This window comes from Pteropus alecto, unplaced genomic scaffold, assembly GCF_000325575.1.
Source record: "Pteropus alecto unplaced genomic scaffold, ASM32557v1 scaffold110, whole genome shotgun sequence".
Classification (NCBI taxonomy): domain Eukaryota; kingdom Metazoa; phylum Chordata; class Mammalia; order Chiroptera; family Pteropodidae; genus Pteropus; species Pteropus alecto.
The window spans coordinates 6,280,527-6,295,827 of record NW_006431920.1 but is presented as its reverse complement, the minus strand read 5'-3'; the positions used below and the strand labels follow the sequence as shown (position 1 = coordinate 6,295,827).

The 15,301-nt window shown below is 44.6% G+C and overlaps 1 protein-coding gene across 1 annotated transcript; it reads right to left on the bottom strand.

Annotated features, from left to right (window-relative positions):
- Positions 1 to 1,330: 1,330 nt before the first annotated feature.
- Positions 1,331 to 8,461, bottom strand: FAM124B (family with sequence similarity 124 member B). Its single transcript, XM_006906664.1, is given in 3 exon segments — positions 1,331 to 1,987; positions 7,732 to 8,200; positions 8,202 to 8,461. Coding segments are annotated over 3 exon segments (1,386 nt in total).
- Between the last annotated feature and the right edge of the window lie 6,840 nt (positions 8,462 to 15,301).

The following is a 15,301-nucleotide window of genomic DNA, read 5'->3' as shown; positions in this document are numbered from 1 at the left end:
ACTAAGTAACCAGAAGATCCAGGGAAGTCAGCATGCATAGTCTTATGTAACATCTGTCCTGGAGAAGGAAGTTTATAGAGTCAAATAACCTTATCAATTACTGAAACACACGATCCTCAGTCTTCTTCTAAATGTATGTATAGACCCAACCAAAAAAATGCAGCATATGAGCAATGGAGGATTTTTTAATTACGCTTATAATTGCAATGCACAATATGCCCAGTCTTCATCTGCAGTGAGTGCTTACCACAGCCTTGTGCAGCAAGTGTGAGGGTCAACTGTGGGGAAAGTTCCCAGAAGAATAAGTTTGGATCTCCACATATTCATCAGAGTTGATAGAATGGATTTATCACACTGGCGAAAACATCGATACTTTTGATTTGACGGTCACAGAATGTGTGTATACCATATCAATGTCTTATTCAAACTTAGGTGCTTGAAAAATATTTTTTTGCATGAACGAAAGTGTCAGTGAATGAATGCATGAGCATTGCAAAGGAATTCAGGAATTTGAACGTGGCCGGAAGAACCCGAATCCTGCTCCAGGGTCCCAACCAATTCAATCCTCCTGCCATGTTCAGTGGAGATCTCGAATCATCCAGTGATGTCACATTCCTCTCTTAGTAACACGAACCGCCGGCCTCTTTGGAGTAGTGCAGAAATCAATAAGAAACGGAGGAGCAGCCAAACCCCCGAGCCTAGCTTTCCTTTTTAACCTGATTTTTTTTTTTTTTTTTTTGGCTTCCAGTGTTTCTTCTCATTAAACAGGAAAAAAATTAATTATTCCTAATTTTCAAAACACTTTGCATGTTAACTCAGAGGCGAACAACTTTAAAGGCAAACTCACTAGCAGGTGTACCTAGTTCCCAAAGGAGGTCACATAAAAAACAAACAAACAAACAAACAAACAAACAAAAAACCCTAAGGAACAACCAGTCCACACTGTCCAAGGGGATGAGCTATGCATCCCCAGTCAAAATTAAAACCAAATTACATCCACTAATCAACAGTGCATAACACATTCAGCTCATTTGCATACGATGCAAATTATTCTGATAGTGCTGAACAGGGCGCTCCCCGCTCAGTTAGTGTGTCTCTGAGGACGCGGGGTGAGGGCTCCTTCCCTACGCGCTGGCTCTGTTCCCTTGTGACCATGATGGCAAATGAACAACTACTGACAGCATCGTTAGACTTTGAACATTTGAAATGAAAGCAATACAGATCTGAGCATGGCTAGCCCTCAGGCCCCGTCCGATGAACAAGAAACAGTGCTTCATTTCTAGAACGTCGTATCCGGTCTTGTGTTTTAGAAAACCACATTGGTTTCATGCTATATAAAAAATTCTTCTTCTCCTCCTTCTTTTTCTTCACCCTGGACTGGCAGATGAAGGGAGCGGTGTGAGATTATCCTCCTTGCACTAAGATCCCTTTGGCCCGCAATTGACAAAGGATGGACCCTTCCCTTCCAAAGTCTCATGTTTTTGGAGACAGCTGCCCCTACGGAGGAGGCTGGCGAGCAGGACGGTGGCCAGCTGGTCTGCAGATCCCTCGGAAATCTGCTCAGGAAAGATTGTCTGGGCTCGGAGTTGACCACAGTGCACCCGGTGTCGACATTCGTCTCTGCCTCCAGCTTCTCCAAGCTGTTTTCCCGGCTAAGGACCTTCATTCCTGCCCTGGGATCGAAGTGGGCGGAGGGCAGAGGCGGCTGGGTGCCCGCGGCGGGATGGCTGGCCTGGGACCCGCAGCCAGGGCTTTTCCACGAGCTGCCGCTACAGCTCTCTGAGGCCAGGCTCCCACTGGGCGCAGGGAACTCCAGAGAGCCCACCTTGACCCTCCTGCCCCGGCCCCTTCTCCTCTTTGGCTCTAGGGTCCGCCCCGTGGAGACGGGGGTCTGCCTGGAGCTCTGGGGGAGCGCGCTGGTGCGCGAGGTGCCGCTCAGAAGGGAGAGCTCACTCTTCCTGACGCCAGGTCCTGGGTTCGACTGGACCTACAAGACAAGGAAAGGAGGGACAAATGTAACCATGTGTCCCGTCGACTGAATGTCAAGAATAGACTACGTCCCACTCACCCCCTGCCACGCCATGCCCATGGCAGACTGTCAGAAAATCATCTGAATTGAATAGAATAAGTACAATCCTTCAAAAGTCTGAGCTGCCACCTTTGCCTCTTGGAGAATCATCTGACATTATGTTCTAGCTTTTTTTTTTTTTAATTAGAGTTGACATTCAATATAATTCTATATTAGTTTCAGGTGTACAGCATAGTGGTCAGACATTTACATAATTTACAAAGTGATCCACTCGATTGGTCTAGTACCCACCGGGCACTGTACATAGTTATTCCAATATTATTGGCTACATTCCCCAGCTGGGCTTCACATTCTCGCAACTATTTCTAACAACCAATTTGTTCTTCTTAATCCCTTCACCTTTTTCACCCAGCCCCGCCCTCCCTCCCAACTGGCAATCACCAGTTTGCTCCTGTATCTATGAGTCTATTTCCATTTTGTTTATTTATTTTGTTCTTCAGGTTCCACATATAAGTGAGATCATATGGTATTTGTCTTTCTCTGTGTGACTTATTTCATGAATCACATTACCCTCTATGTCCATCCATGTTGCCACAAATGGTAAGATTTCACATTCCATTGTATATAGGTACCACTTCTTCTTGATTCCAATCGTCTATTGACAGACATCTAGGTTGTGTCCATATCTTGGCTATTCTAAATGGCACTGCAGTGAATCCATAAGTTGTTTTTTTTTTTTTTAACTCATTTGGATAAATACAAACAAGCACAATTGCTGATATTACGGCAAGAGTATGTTTTACTTTTGTGCAAGTGACAAACTGTCTTCTGAAGTAGCTGTACTATTTTGCATTCTCACCAGCAGAGAACGAGAGTTCCTGTTCTTCCACATGCTCGCCAGCCTTTGGTGCTGATAGCTCATCTTAGAGTTCCTTTTCTAATTGATGATACTTACATGTAATGTATAGAATATTAAAAAAAACAGTTAAATTTTATGACCTAATTTTCAATAGCAAAACAATAAACGTGCCCATGATATATGAAGAAAAACTACTCGGTCCTCACTGCCCCCCCCACCCCCGCACCCCCAGAAGTGAAAATGGGGGGAATCCACACATTTGATTCTTGGGGTTTTATTTAATTTTCTGACAGTTGTGAAGAGAAAGAGAAGCCTGAGTAAGTTCCTTCCAACACCTAAATCAATCTCAGATGAGAACAAAGTTCATCCTGAAGCCACAATTAGCATCAAGACGTGTCGGGGCCGCCTGAAAGTGCCTGCTGAGCCTGACTCAGTGGGCCCTGCTGGGCCAGCGCAGTGGCCCTCTCCCCTCGCTCTGCCCGCCGGGTCCCGCGGCCCCTCCACTGGGCCTTGCCCCCCACCCCATACAACGCTCCGCCTCCAAAAGGCGCGATTTCAACCCGGCTCTCTCAGACGCCCACCCACGCTTCCAGCTCCAGCGCTCGCTTCTCGCGTTACCCCTGCTCTTCACCACGCCCTCCCTGATTTCTCTCCAGAGCGAATTCGAGTTTGAAAACCACCACTTCAACCATTTCTTTATAGTTCCACACCTCCAATCCTCCTGCGCTGCCCCCTCTGGGCAATAGCCTCTTTCAAAACTCCCGACCTCGCCTCCGCCCGCCTGCTCACATTTTCTGAACTTGAGCCCAGGATGCTGATGACGTGCGCACGTGCCGCTGGGATCGGCGCTGCCCCGGAGCGTGGTTTCCCGCCTTTGCCCCAGCTACCTGCCAGTCCTCGCGCTTCCTCCGCCGTCTCTCTCCATTCACCCCAAGAGTGTTGCGAATGTTCCAAACTGTCCTCAGACTTCAGTGGTGCGACCCTCCCCGCCCCCACCGCCTCACCCCAGCGCGTTCTCATCAGATGGTCTCACCCTCTAAATTACAGAGAAAACAAAAGCCGTTATAAGCTAGCAACTCTCTGAGGTTCCTACCACTAAGCTCGCCTGCAACTTCATCCACCATCTCCACAACGAAAGTGACCAGTCTCGACCTGCGCTGTGAATTTTATCATCTTCTACTTCCTCAGACCCAACCCACTGTATCAATTATTCATTTTCTCTCCCACTATATTATCTTGTTTCTTCAATCCTGCACTCGTGCTCGCTCTCTCTCTCTCTCTCTCTCTCTCTCTCTCTCTCTCTCTCTCTCTCTCCCCCTAGTTCTTCCCAACAGCAAATTAAACCTGCTTCACTCTATCTTGGAAAACACATTTGTTCAATCCTTTCTCTGCGCCTTCTTCTCTCTCTCTCTCTCTCTCTCTCTCTGCCTAGTCCTTCCCAACAGCAAATTAAACCGCTTCACTCTATCTTGAAAAACACATTTGTTCAATCCTTTCTCTGCGCCTTTCAGCTCCAGCTTTTTCTCTCCTCTCCTTCAGTCAAACCTCTTTATAAAAGTTGTACACACTCATTTTTCCTACTGACTTTCCCTTATTTCTCCTGCCCACAACATTGAGTTCCCACCACCACTGCTGCGCTGAAATTACTCTCACCAAGATCGCCTTCTTGCCATTCATTTTTACTCGAGCTCCAGGACAATGTCACGAGGCTGACCTCTCTCTTGTACATTTGGAGTCTCCTTCTCCATAAGCGTTTATGTAAATGTGTTCTAGGTTTTCTCCTCCCTGTCCATCCACTCCTTCTCAGTTTCCATTGAAGGAGCCCTGTTAGTTCATTACAGGTCACAGTTCTTCACTGCTCACCTGAGCCCCCCTCTCTACTCGCTCTACACTGTCTCAGGGCAGTCTCATTGACATCCATGGCTTCGAGTCTTATCTAAGTGACAAAGGCTCCCAGAAGTATAACTACAGCTCAGATCTTTCTCTTAAGCATCTTACCTACCTCTCCTGCTGTCTTCCACACCCCAGCTCCTCAAACTCAACATGTCCAAAATTGAACTCATCTCCCTCCTCACGCTAAATCGGTTCTACTCACTCTTTTCCTTGTCTTAGAAGATGACATCATTAGCTCCATGTTGCCCAAACAAGAGCATCATCTTCCCTTTTCTATCCCCGATGTCACCCGCTCCCATGGACTCTACCTCCCAAAGGTCTCTGAGAGATGCTTGTGTCTCCATGTCTACTGCCATTAACCCTAGAGCAGCCGATCATCATCTCTCATCTGTATTATTCCAATGGTCATCTAAAGGGATTCCCCAAGGATGCTCTTCCCTCCTTCTAATCTACTCTCCACTCTACCACCAAAGGCATTTGAAAACAGTTTGGATCATGTCACTTTCTTGTTTCAATGGCGCCCTCCTCTTCTTAAGATAAAAATCTAAGCCAAGCCTTTCGTACGGCCCACCATGCCTTTCACTGTCTTCCCTTTCTTCCTCCAGCCTTCTGATTCACCACTGCCTCCCTTTCCAGCTCCACTTGCTGAAATTGAACTTCTTTCAGTTTGCTGGACATTATTTATTTTTTTCCGAAAGCCAGTGTGTGTGTATATTTTTCCCTCCGTCTAGGATATGTCTCCTCTATCCCTTTTTCCTAAAAATCCTTACTCATCATTAACTCCAAGTTTACACATCATTTCCTCTTGGAAGCTTTCTCAATGACACTGAATCTGAGTTACATGATCCTACACATTGGTTCTGTGCTTTATTTGTTGTGTGAGTTTAGACAGGTTACCTAATCTTCCTGTGCCTCAGTTCCCTCATTTATAAAAGGAGATGATAATAATAAGGACCAACGTCATAGGGTTGTTGAAAGGATTAAATGATAATAGTATCTGGGACATAGTAGCACTAAACATGAGTTGGTTATTATCATTGTAATTAATATTACTACTAGCTCTCCTAGCAGCCTGTACTTTCTATATCATAGTTGCTACCACACTGCTTTGCACCTGCCTGCTTACTTCTCTGAATCTTCCTACAGACTTTGCCATTTAGAAGAGAGGGATTGTACACATCTTCATCACTGTTATCGCCAGTGCCTGTCACAGTGTCTAACACATAGTAAACAATCACTAGATATCTATTGGATAAATAAAGCTTAATCCCTAAAAAATATAAATTAGGACCCCGGCATTAGGTAGTCTTATCAAGACGATTGAAAGTGATTTTCATCATAAGGCTGGCCATTTCTGCCATCTTTTTAAGAGAAAAGAATATCAACTTTCATCTTTGAAGAGAAGTCTAAGATCCTTGGACTATAAGGCAAAAGTGAGGACAACATTATTAATGCAGAAATGCAGATATGTGCAATTGAAATGAATAATTTTTAAGAGAAATGTAATGCTGAGTGATTGAGATAAATGCCTTGAGGGAGAATAAATCTCCTCCTGCCAAAAAATAAATTGAAATGCACGTGTAGGAATTCTGACATTTAGAGTTCATCTTTCTAAGAAATGCTTGTAAAATGCTAAAAATTGACAGCTAGGTATTTTTTTTTTATGATTCAGGGAACATTAGCAAGTATCTTGATGAACAAGAAGATCATTTGTCACTAGAAGATCATTTGTCACTCGATTTGCTCTAAACAGTTGAGAAACAAGAAAACATACATCATTGAAAAATGATCAAGTTGTTAAGGGGAAGACTAACATCATGAAGGGAAAATAATATTGCCTCTTACTAAATGTAACTCCAAGACACAGCAAAAAAAAAAAAAATTCTCTTACAGTGAGAAAAAAGATTGCATGAAAACAAATTATATAGATAATCAGAAACCCCCAAACAGTGCCAGACTTGCTTACTTAAGAGTTGAAATCAGTCTCTTCCAATTAACCGATCTTTTGAAAGGTATTTATTTTAATTGATTAACCAAAACCACTGACATTAACCTGCTATTTTATAGCAGCAGGCTTCTGAGCAATATCTGCAATCTTCTTTCAAGGCATCATAAACCAAAATGTGAGTGAATGAGAATATGGGAATGAGAGAGAGAGAGAGAGAGAGAGATGGGGGTAGAGAGAGAGAGAGAGTCTGTCTGTCTGTCTGGCTGCTGTCTGGCTGTCTGGCTGGCTGTGTGGAGTAATTAGGGGCAGCAATAGAGAATGGAAAGGAAATGAACAGAGGAACAAAATGGGAGGAAGAGGGTCCAAGCAGGGACAGCTGTGGGGACAGCAGAGAGACTCAGAAATGAGAAAGGCGCCCTCGAGAAATGCTATAGAAGAAAAAGAACGTGAATTACTCACTTCATGAGAGATGATTTTTTTTAATGGCTAATAAAGATGAACTTATCTAAATGTCTGTTGATAAAATGAAAAGAAATGCATGCTTGCTTATGCCTGCTAGCTTCTGGAATATACACTTTTTCTGGAGAGACAAACGTATTTCCTAAACTCAAGCCAATAAGTCAACAAATGTTTCAGAGGCAGCAGCCCACCTACTGGAGTCTGAATTTCCTTCTGTCAGCTGAGGGGATTTTATTAGGTCAGTGACTCCCAAACCCACTACGTGCTACATATCAGAATCATCCAAGGAGCTTTTTAAAAAATGCCCACGCCTGAGTGCCCAGAGAGTCCCTGAGAATTTTTGAAAGATCTCCAGGGGTTCTGCTGTGCGGCCAAGGTTGGGAACTCCTACTTTCTATCGTCTCTCAGGCCCTTCTCAAATGTAAAACCACACCGTTTCGTGTGTGTCTACGAGATCATAGAGGAGAAACGGGTGTACCTGCAGCAGAATCGTGTTGCCATCGTGTGTCTACGAGATCATAGAGGAGAAACGGGTGTACGTACCTGCAGCAGAATCGTGTTGCCATCATAGTCTCGCGTCTGCCACCGGGTGCGGCTGATGGGGACGCACGGATGGGGTAGGAGAGGCACTAACTGGCCGATCTCTTGAACCTTGAACTGCAGCACCGAAGACTCTTTCAGGTCCACCGACATTCCGAGCGGCAGCTGCTTCAGGGAAAGCTGAAGGGCGAAGCTGTCGGTGGCATAGAGCACGAAGAAACAGAAGTCGCTCTTCTGCGAGGTGGCTTCCCTTTGCAGGATCATCTCATAGAGGCGGATGGCGTCGTCGTAGTTATCGAAACTGCAGTAGAGCGTCACCCTCAGGATCTCTGAGCCACAGTGCACCTGCCTCACACCCCAGACCGGCATCTGGCTGTCCAGACTGTAGAAGTCCTGATTGGCAAGGATGTAGGGACACGGGCTGCCCTGCGCCTTCGGGGCTGGGTAGCACCGCCACGGCCAGTGCTGCAGAGTCTAGAACGCGAAACAGTCTCTCCTCTCCGAGGTTTTCGTGCAGAAAGAGCAAAACAGACATCCCCGGGAACCGAGATCGCTTGGGGTGGCACTTGTCATAGTATTTCACTGGACTGACCCGCTCTGACACCAGAAAGAGACGAACTTCCGGGCAAATGCATCCGAGGAGCTGGTCCAGAGTTTGCTGCAGCTGCGCGCCATGCCCAGAGTTGGCGAGGAGGTGGACGGTCATGGCCAAAGGTTCTTGCGTCTCGTCCATTCTGGAGCTGCCCAAGGATGACAACGCGTGCAGGCCCCCTGTGCAAGCTCCTGCGAAGAGCGAAGGGGCGGTCGGTGCTCACGCGGAGCCTGCCGCCCACCAGGAAACCTCCAGCTGCTTTAGGACAAATCCTGGTTGCATTGCTGGGGGTCCCACAGTGAGAGAAGCTACACAAATTGGGGGACAGCAGCTTCCGCGACACACGACAATGGTGGGGTGGATGTCATCGGGCTCGTGCATAATGTAACTGCCTGTGTTTGGCTTTTTCAGGCACTCCCCAGAGTCTCTGTTTGACCTAAAAACCTGTAATCCTGAGAAAAACCAGAGTGGGTGGTTCTTACAGACACTTAGTAAAGGAAATGACGGAGCAAAAAGGAACGCGAGTGGCTCTGTTAGGCTGATAGCAATCTGTTCAGCTGAAAAGACATCCATTTTGCGGACTCACAATGGGCTCTAATTTCCTCCACACCGTGTTTACAGTAGCCTGGCGGCCACCTGAACACAATTACTGCTTTCAAACAATTCTCAAAACTTGTCCCCTTGCCAGGATTTTTTTTCTCCTTTGTCTTTTTATTTTGTTTTTAAACAATTAATGCAAGAGTATTGAAGAGAAGATATTCTATCTAAATAATTTCGACTATTTATTTAAAGTTATTTGCTCCACTGCAAAATCCGAGTGTATATACTGAAAAGATGCTGTAAAACTTAGTCTCCCTTTATTTATGCCAGTTCTTTAGAAAGAGTGAGAGCTTTCCAATGTCGGTAATTATTGTTTCTATCGACTGAGTATCTATTAGGCATCAGTCATGAATTGTCCTAAAACTTTACATAAATCAATTTGATCCTATACCAGACCTCTGAAGTAGAGACTATTATCCCCAAACTAATGATGAAGAAACTGAAGCACAGAAAAGTTAAGTAACTTACCTAAAGTCTCACAGCTGAAAATTGGCTGAGGGAGGATTTGAACCCAGGAACTGAGATGTCTCCTTGTGAATCAGAGAAGGGGGTGCCTCTCTGGGATGCAGAAGTCCTGGGCCTGAATTTTGTTCCTAAGAATAAGAAAAAGATGCCAAAGGCAGTTCTAGTCGAGGACACATGTTTCTCAGAGACTGAGTGTGCTGTTGAATCTTAAAATGAATAATCTGCATTAAGAACATCCAAGATCTAAACAAACACCCACCCTAATGTGTTCTAAGTATCCATCGGTAAATCATTTGCTATTCTGATAGCCATGCTCCTAAAAAAAGGCATAGACAAGCACATTTTTCTAAACATAATTTTTAAACAAGCAATTTATTAATGCTTATAATGGAGCACGGTACGACTTAATTTTTTTTGTAAGTTAAACAGCATTTTGGTGATGAAAAATATAACTTACCCTCACTTTTAGTTTATTTATGTAGATTTCTTTAATAGTATAATAATCGAACTTAACATTAAATATTGCTATCCATAGAAAGGAATCATCTCTACTCAGATTTCCTTTCTAAATTGAACCTACACTTCTAATCATTTGAGTTTCATAAGTCCTATATCTTTTGCATTAGAAACATATATAAATACGGTTTATAAGAGATGAATTGTTTTCCAATTACCATCAGCGACTCAGTAATTAAAATCGTTTTGCTCCAAGTTTCCAAAAATTGTTAAAGTGTTTGAGGCATTACAGTTTTCGAGCTTTTTAAAAAAATCTAAATTCACGTTGCCCATTGGTGGTTGAAATCTATAACTTTCTCTCCCTTCAGTGTGACCCCCTCTTCTTCCCCTGTTCTTCCACTCACTTCGATTTTAGACATGGCTTTTGAAACCGGCTTTACCGTTCTGGAAATAACTCTAAAGAGTCTAGGAGAAAAACTATACCCCGGAATTAAAGATATTAACTCACAATATTTTGTACAAGGCAAGCGTTTAAGCCCTTATATAGGAAAAGTTTTTGCTTCTTGATGTTGTTTTAATCTGTCAACCGGCATGAAAACATACTTTTTTCCTCATGAGGTTGTCATTTCTGTCAGAATTAAAAGATTTCATTAATCTGATGGCAGGCAACGCGCCAAGATATTAGGGGGTGGGGGAGAGAGGGGGTACCACCAGCCTCATTTCTGACGGGCTGACTCTGCAATTATTTCTCCTGGAACAACCGGAAGTACCCACCCTTGCAGTAACTGCCTCTGCGGCTCCTCACCCCCTCCCACCCACCCCGCGGCCAGGCTCTTGGCTGGGCCTCAGACTCCATGGTATTCTTTATTTTCCCAAAGCTGCTTCTGTTGAAGACACAGATGAAATATGAGGGGAAAGCATCACTTTGACTCCTGGCACCTGGACAGCTGACACCTGATTCTCTACCTTATTTTTCTTAAGCTTGGCAATGATGCTCAGGAATCTGTCAGTCACCAGCTCCTAGACAGCAGCCGGTTGGCCAAATTCTCACAGCAAAGAGGAGGAGCTGGTGACAGGTGGTAAAGGAAATCTAAGAAATCAGCTAGTTGTGAAGGTACGCTGGAACCCACGGACCTTCACAGGGATTTGTCCCTACTGCAAGTTTCATAAATGTAATGGGATACATTAAAACCCTGGGGTCTCACTGCCATCCCAAGATAACTTTGAGAAAGAGTTTCTTTCTCTCTTTACTGTAGAAAATGTATTTATTGGTCCCCCATGTTGAGAGCTAGGCACTGTGTCAGGAGCAGAGACTAGATGATCACCATGTCCCACTGGGGGGGGGGCACCTTAAATGACGTCATTGGTGCTGTGATAAAGGTCACTGAAGGGTTCCATGAAAGCTCCTGTCAGGAGCCGCCAATCTAGATGAAGCCTCAAGGAAGAGGAGATGCTACTTGAAGTCCTGACACGTGACGAGGAAGGAAACAGCCAGGTATGGAGTTCGGGTTGGGGAAAAGGGAGAGACTCCAGGGCGAGGAAGCTGATGGGGACAAGCCCCACCTGGGAGAAGGGCGTAGGGCCTGTGACCCACTGGAGGAACAGCAAGCAGGTCAGGATGGCTGGAGGGTTGGCACGAAGACGGGGGAGGGTGGTGAGAGGCTGGACAGGCAGCCAGGCCTCGCGGGTCACCTTAAAGGGCTAGGATTTTCTTCTAACAGAACCACAGTTGGCTTGAAAAAGGAAGTAGTGCTTTAAGGAACATAAACAAGAGTGATATAGGGAAAGTTGGTCAATAGACAGGCTTGGTAGCTGGTGGGAGGGGGCAGAAAGCTGCTGCGATGGGTCCAGGAGGCCTCCCCAGGTGGTGCTCACAGGTGCCTAGGGGAGGCCATCAGCCACCAAATAAGAACACTGTAAAAAGAAGACAGTCGGGAGTGAGGACGAGGGGTGCAGTTTGGACAGGGTGAGTGTAGATGCCTGTGGGACATCAGACTGGACATGTCCAGTTGCCATGTAACACAGAGCTTAGCGGGGAGCAGCAGACCAGAGGGCATGGGCTGGGGAACCCCTGGTCTTTAGGAACACTTGTGACGACATAGGTGGAGAGTACGTAACGAGGGTGGGAAAGGTAAGAGAGTGCCCAGTGAAGGGACAGGCCACGTGTAAATGGCACCCAGGAAGAAGAGGAGAGTGACAGTATCGTCTAGCCCCGTGCGAGTGTGCGTGTGTTGGGCTACACGGATTTCAGAAGATGGCACTGGCGGGGCCGACACTTTCTCTCGGCGTCTTAGAACATTTGCGACGCACGCTACCTTCTCCGTGAAGCAACCTCTAAAGAAGCACCAAGCGGATCTCAGAGGTCTTTAACCTGTTTTCCTTGTTCTCAAAACAGCATTAACTCCAGTTCTTTGTCTAATATTGAGCTGCTCACTAGATGCTAGGCATTATAGAACTTGAGGCAGTGACTGGAGAAAAAGGTGCTGGGAAAGGGTTGTTTCATACTTATTTTTCAACCCCTGACAGCAGCCTACAACCCTGTACCTGCAGAGTAGCCACTACATAGATCTGTAGCAAAGAAGGCATCCTTGCATCAACTGTGGGATAAGAATCCCAGGTGAAGGGACTTTCTCAGCATTACAGAGCTGGTTAGTGGTAGAGCCTGAATTTCTAGTTTTAAACCACACTTTCCCTGAATAGAGAAGCAGCTCTATTCAGGGAAGAGCCAGCCGTTCGAGTTCAGGACACAGCCAGCACAGAGAAAGGAAACAGGAGAGTACGAGCAGTGATTCACATTGCTCATGCCCCATGCTTCAGACACCTCCGGCCAGCGTGTTTCCCTGTGCTAGGCACGCACACACACGCACACAGGCAATTCTGGCAGAACAAGCAGCAGGCAGCAATGGCGACCTTCACATTCCCATCCTCTCTGGGCTCCTCCTAGGGCAGATGTGGGAGGACGGAAGTGGCCACAGCAGGCTCCTTCTCTGAGCGGGGTGTGGCTCTGAGCTGAAAGCTTCCCTCCTAGTCCCCCAGAGGACACCCCCTGCCCAACCCAAAACAATGCTATCAGGTTCCTATTAAATTACCATCTGTTTCCCCCTTTCCCAGGACAATGCAGCCCCGTAGCAGCCTGTGAGCTGATACCCTGCGTTTTCACAGGTACAACAAAAAAGGCACGTTTCCTTCTGTTCTTTGCTGTGGTCTGCTGCTGTGACACTGTTTCCCAGGATCTCGCCAGTTCGAGTTCTTCACTGAACCAACTCGGCAACTGGGAAAGGAGACAGAGAAGCAGAGTGGGACGAGCTGTGAGTCAGAGACCTGGGCCGCCGCTCACCCAGCGAGCACCTGAGCTTCCTGATCCTTCAGGTTCGGTTTCATCATCTCCATTAGAGAGAAAAAATAGCAATGGTAATAAAATAACTGAGCTGACTATCTCCATGGATCAAGTGAGCTGAAATACCCCCAAGGGCCTCCCAAGCTCCCAAGTGTCCTACTAGCATAATCATCTCGCCATGGAAGATATTATATGTAATACTGTTTTAACCCCTCGCAACCAATATCCAGAAAATGCAGCAGGAAATGAATAAATATATTAGTGTACGTGATTTTAATGGAATACCGAGCAGCTGTAAAAATAACGCAAGAACTTTAGAGAAGTAGATTGACACTCTGCTGAAGGTGAACATACTCTATACTTCAGCATTCCCCCGACTCCAGGTATAATCTCTGGAGAAATTATCTCACATACACACGAAAGAAGGCAGATATAAGAACGTTTTATTTAAAAAACAAAACACACACACAAAAAAAAAACAAAAAAAGTTTTATATATGCATTATCAAATAGCAAAAAAAAAAAAAAATTGAGGGGAGAAGAAACCACCCAAATTCACATCATGAGAAGAATGAATAATTAGTTGTATCTTCTTGCAGACTGCGCTACACAAGGGAAATGAATAAACTTGAACTACCCATTTCGGTTTGAACGAATCTCATTCAAACTTAAAGTTGAGCGAAAGAAGTAAATTGCAGAAAATGCACACAGAATTATACCATTTACATAAAATTTGGAAAGATATAAAGACTCTCCAATGGTCATAGATCCAGACCTAGAGAGTCAAAGAATAAAGAGATCAATGGGAATGAGAAACATCCTGTTCAAGATGGTGTTTAACTCAGCGCTGGGGGGAATGTGATCAACATATTTATTAATTTTATTTAATAAGCGGGGTGGTGGGTATATGAATGCTCATTGTATTGGTTTTAGACCTTTCTGAAGTATTTCATAATCATTTCAGTTAGGGAGATTGATTATGTACCAACCTAGAAAGATAGCTCTAGTATACTGTTACACAAAACAAAAGCATACGTAGCATATGATTCTGCCTTGCTATGGGAACTATATATGTGCAGGTGTGTATGTGCGTATGATTAGTCAACACAGAAAAAGTCTGATAGAACATAACCCGAGCTTGTATCAATAGTGTGTCAACAGTGGACACCTCTGAGATATGGGAGTATAGGGTATAGGAGCAATTTCATTTCATATTTCATATATTCCTGCATTATTAGTATTTATTACAAATACCGTGTATTACTTTTATAATTAAATAATAAATAATACATAAATCAATTCAAATAATAAATGAACTACAGCCTTCTAATCCAGTCTTTCAACAGATGTTTATTAAACACCTGTTATGTAATTCAGGCACTGAGCTAGAGGTTGTGGATACCATAACTAAAAAAATTTAATACTGCCCTGATTCTCATGGACCTTACATTCTGGTGGGAGAGTCAGACGTTAATCAAATAATGACCCAATGAAAAGTAAAATGGCACCTGTGTTAAATGTTATACACCTGTTCAGAGAGGTCAGACAAGCCATCTCATCAGAAGGAAGCTGTGATCTTTGAAAAGGAGCAGAAGTTACCTGGGGGAAATGGGGAGAACATTCTAGGACAAGGGCGAACACATGCAAAGGCCCTGTGGCAGGAGAGAGCGTGGTAGCAGGAAAGACCGGCTTGTGTGGCTGGTAGTACCATGTTAAGGCAGGAAATTCTGTCAAAAAAAGCAGGTTTGACTGGGTGGGGCTGGAGTGTTTTTGATATATGAGTTCTGGAAAAATGTCATATAATGCAGAATGTTCCTAGCAACCCAAAGAAGCAAATCCGAACAGTCACTGGCCAGATGATAATAACTGCTAAAACTTATTGATCATTTTTTTTGTGTGTGCCAGGCACTGTTCTAAACATTGATGTATATTAATGAATTATACTAACTAACTAACTAATCAATCCTGGCAACAACCTTATGAGGTAAGTACTATGTTTATGCCCACTTTACAGATGAGAAAACTGAGAAACAGATGGAAAAAATAAAACATAGACATTTTAGTCATATGACATCTAGATACGTAAAGCCACAACCTTTATTTGGCATTTTTGTTTTTTGTTAC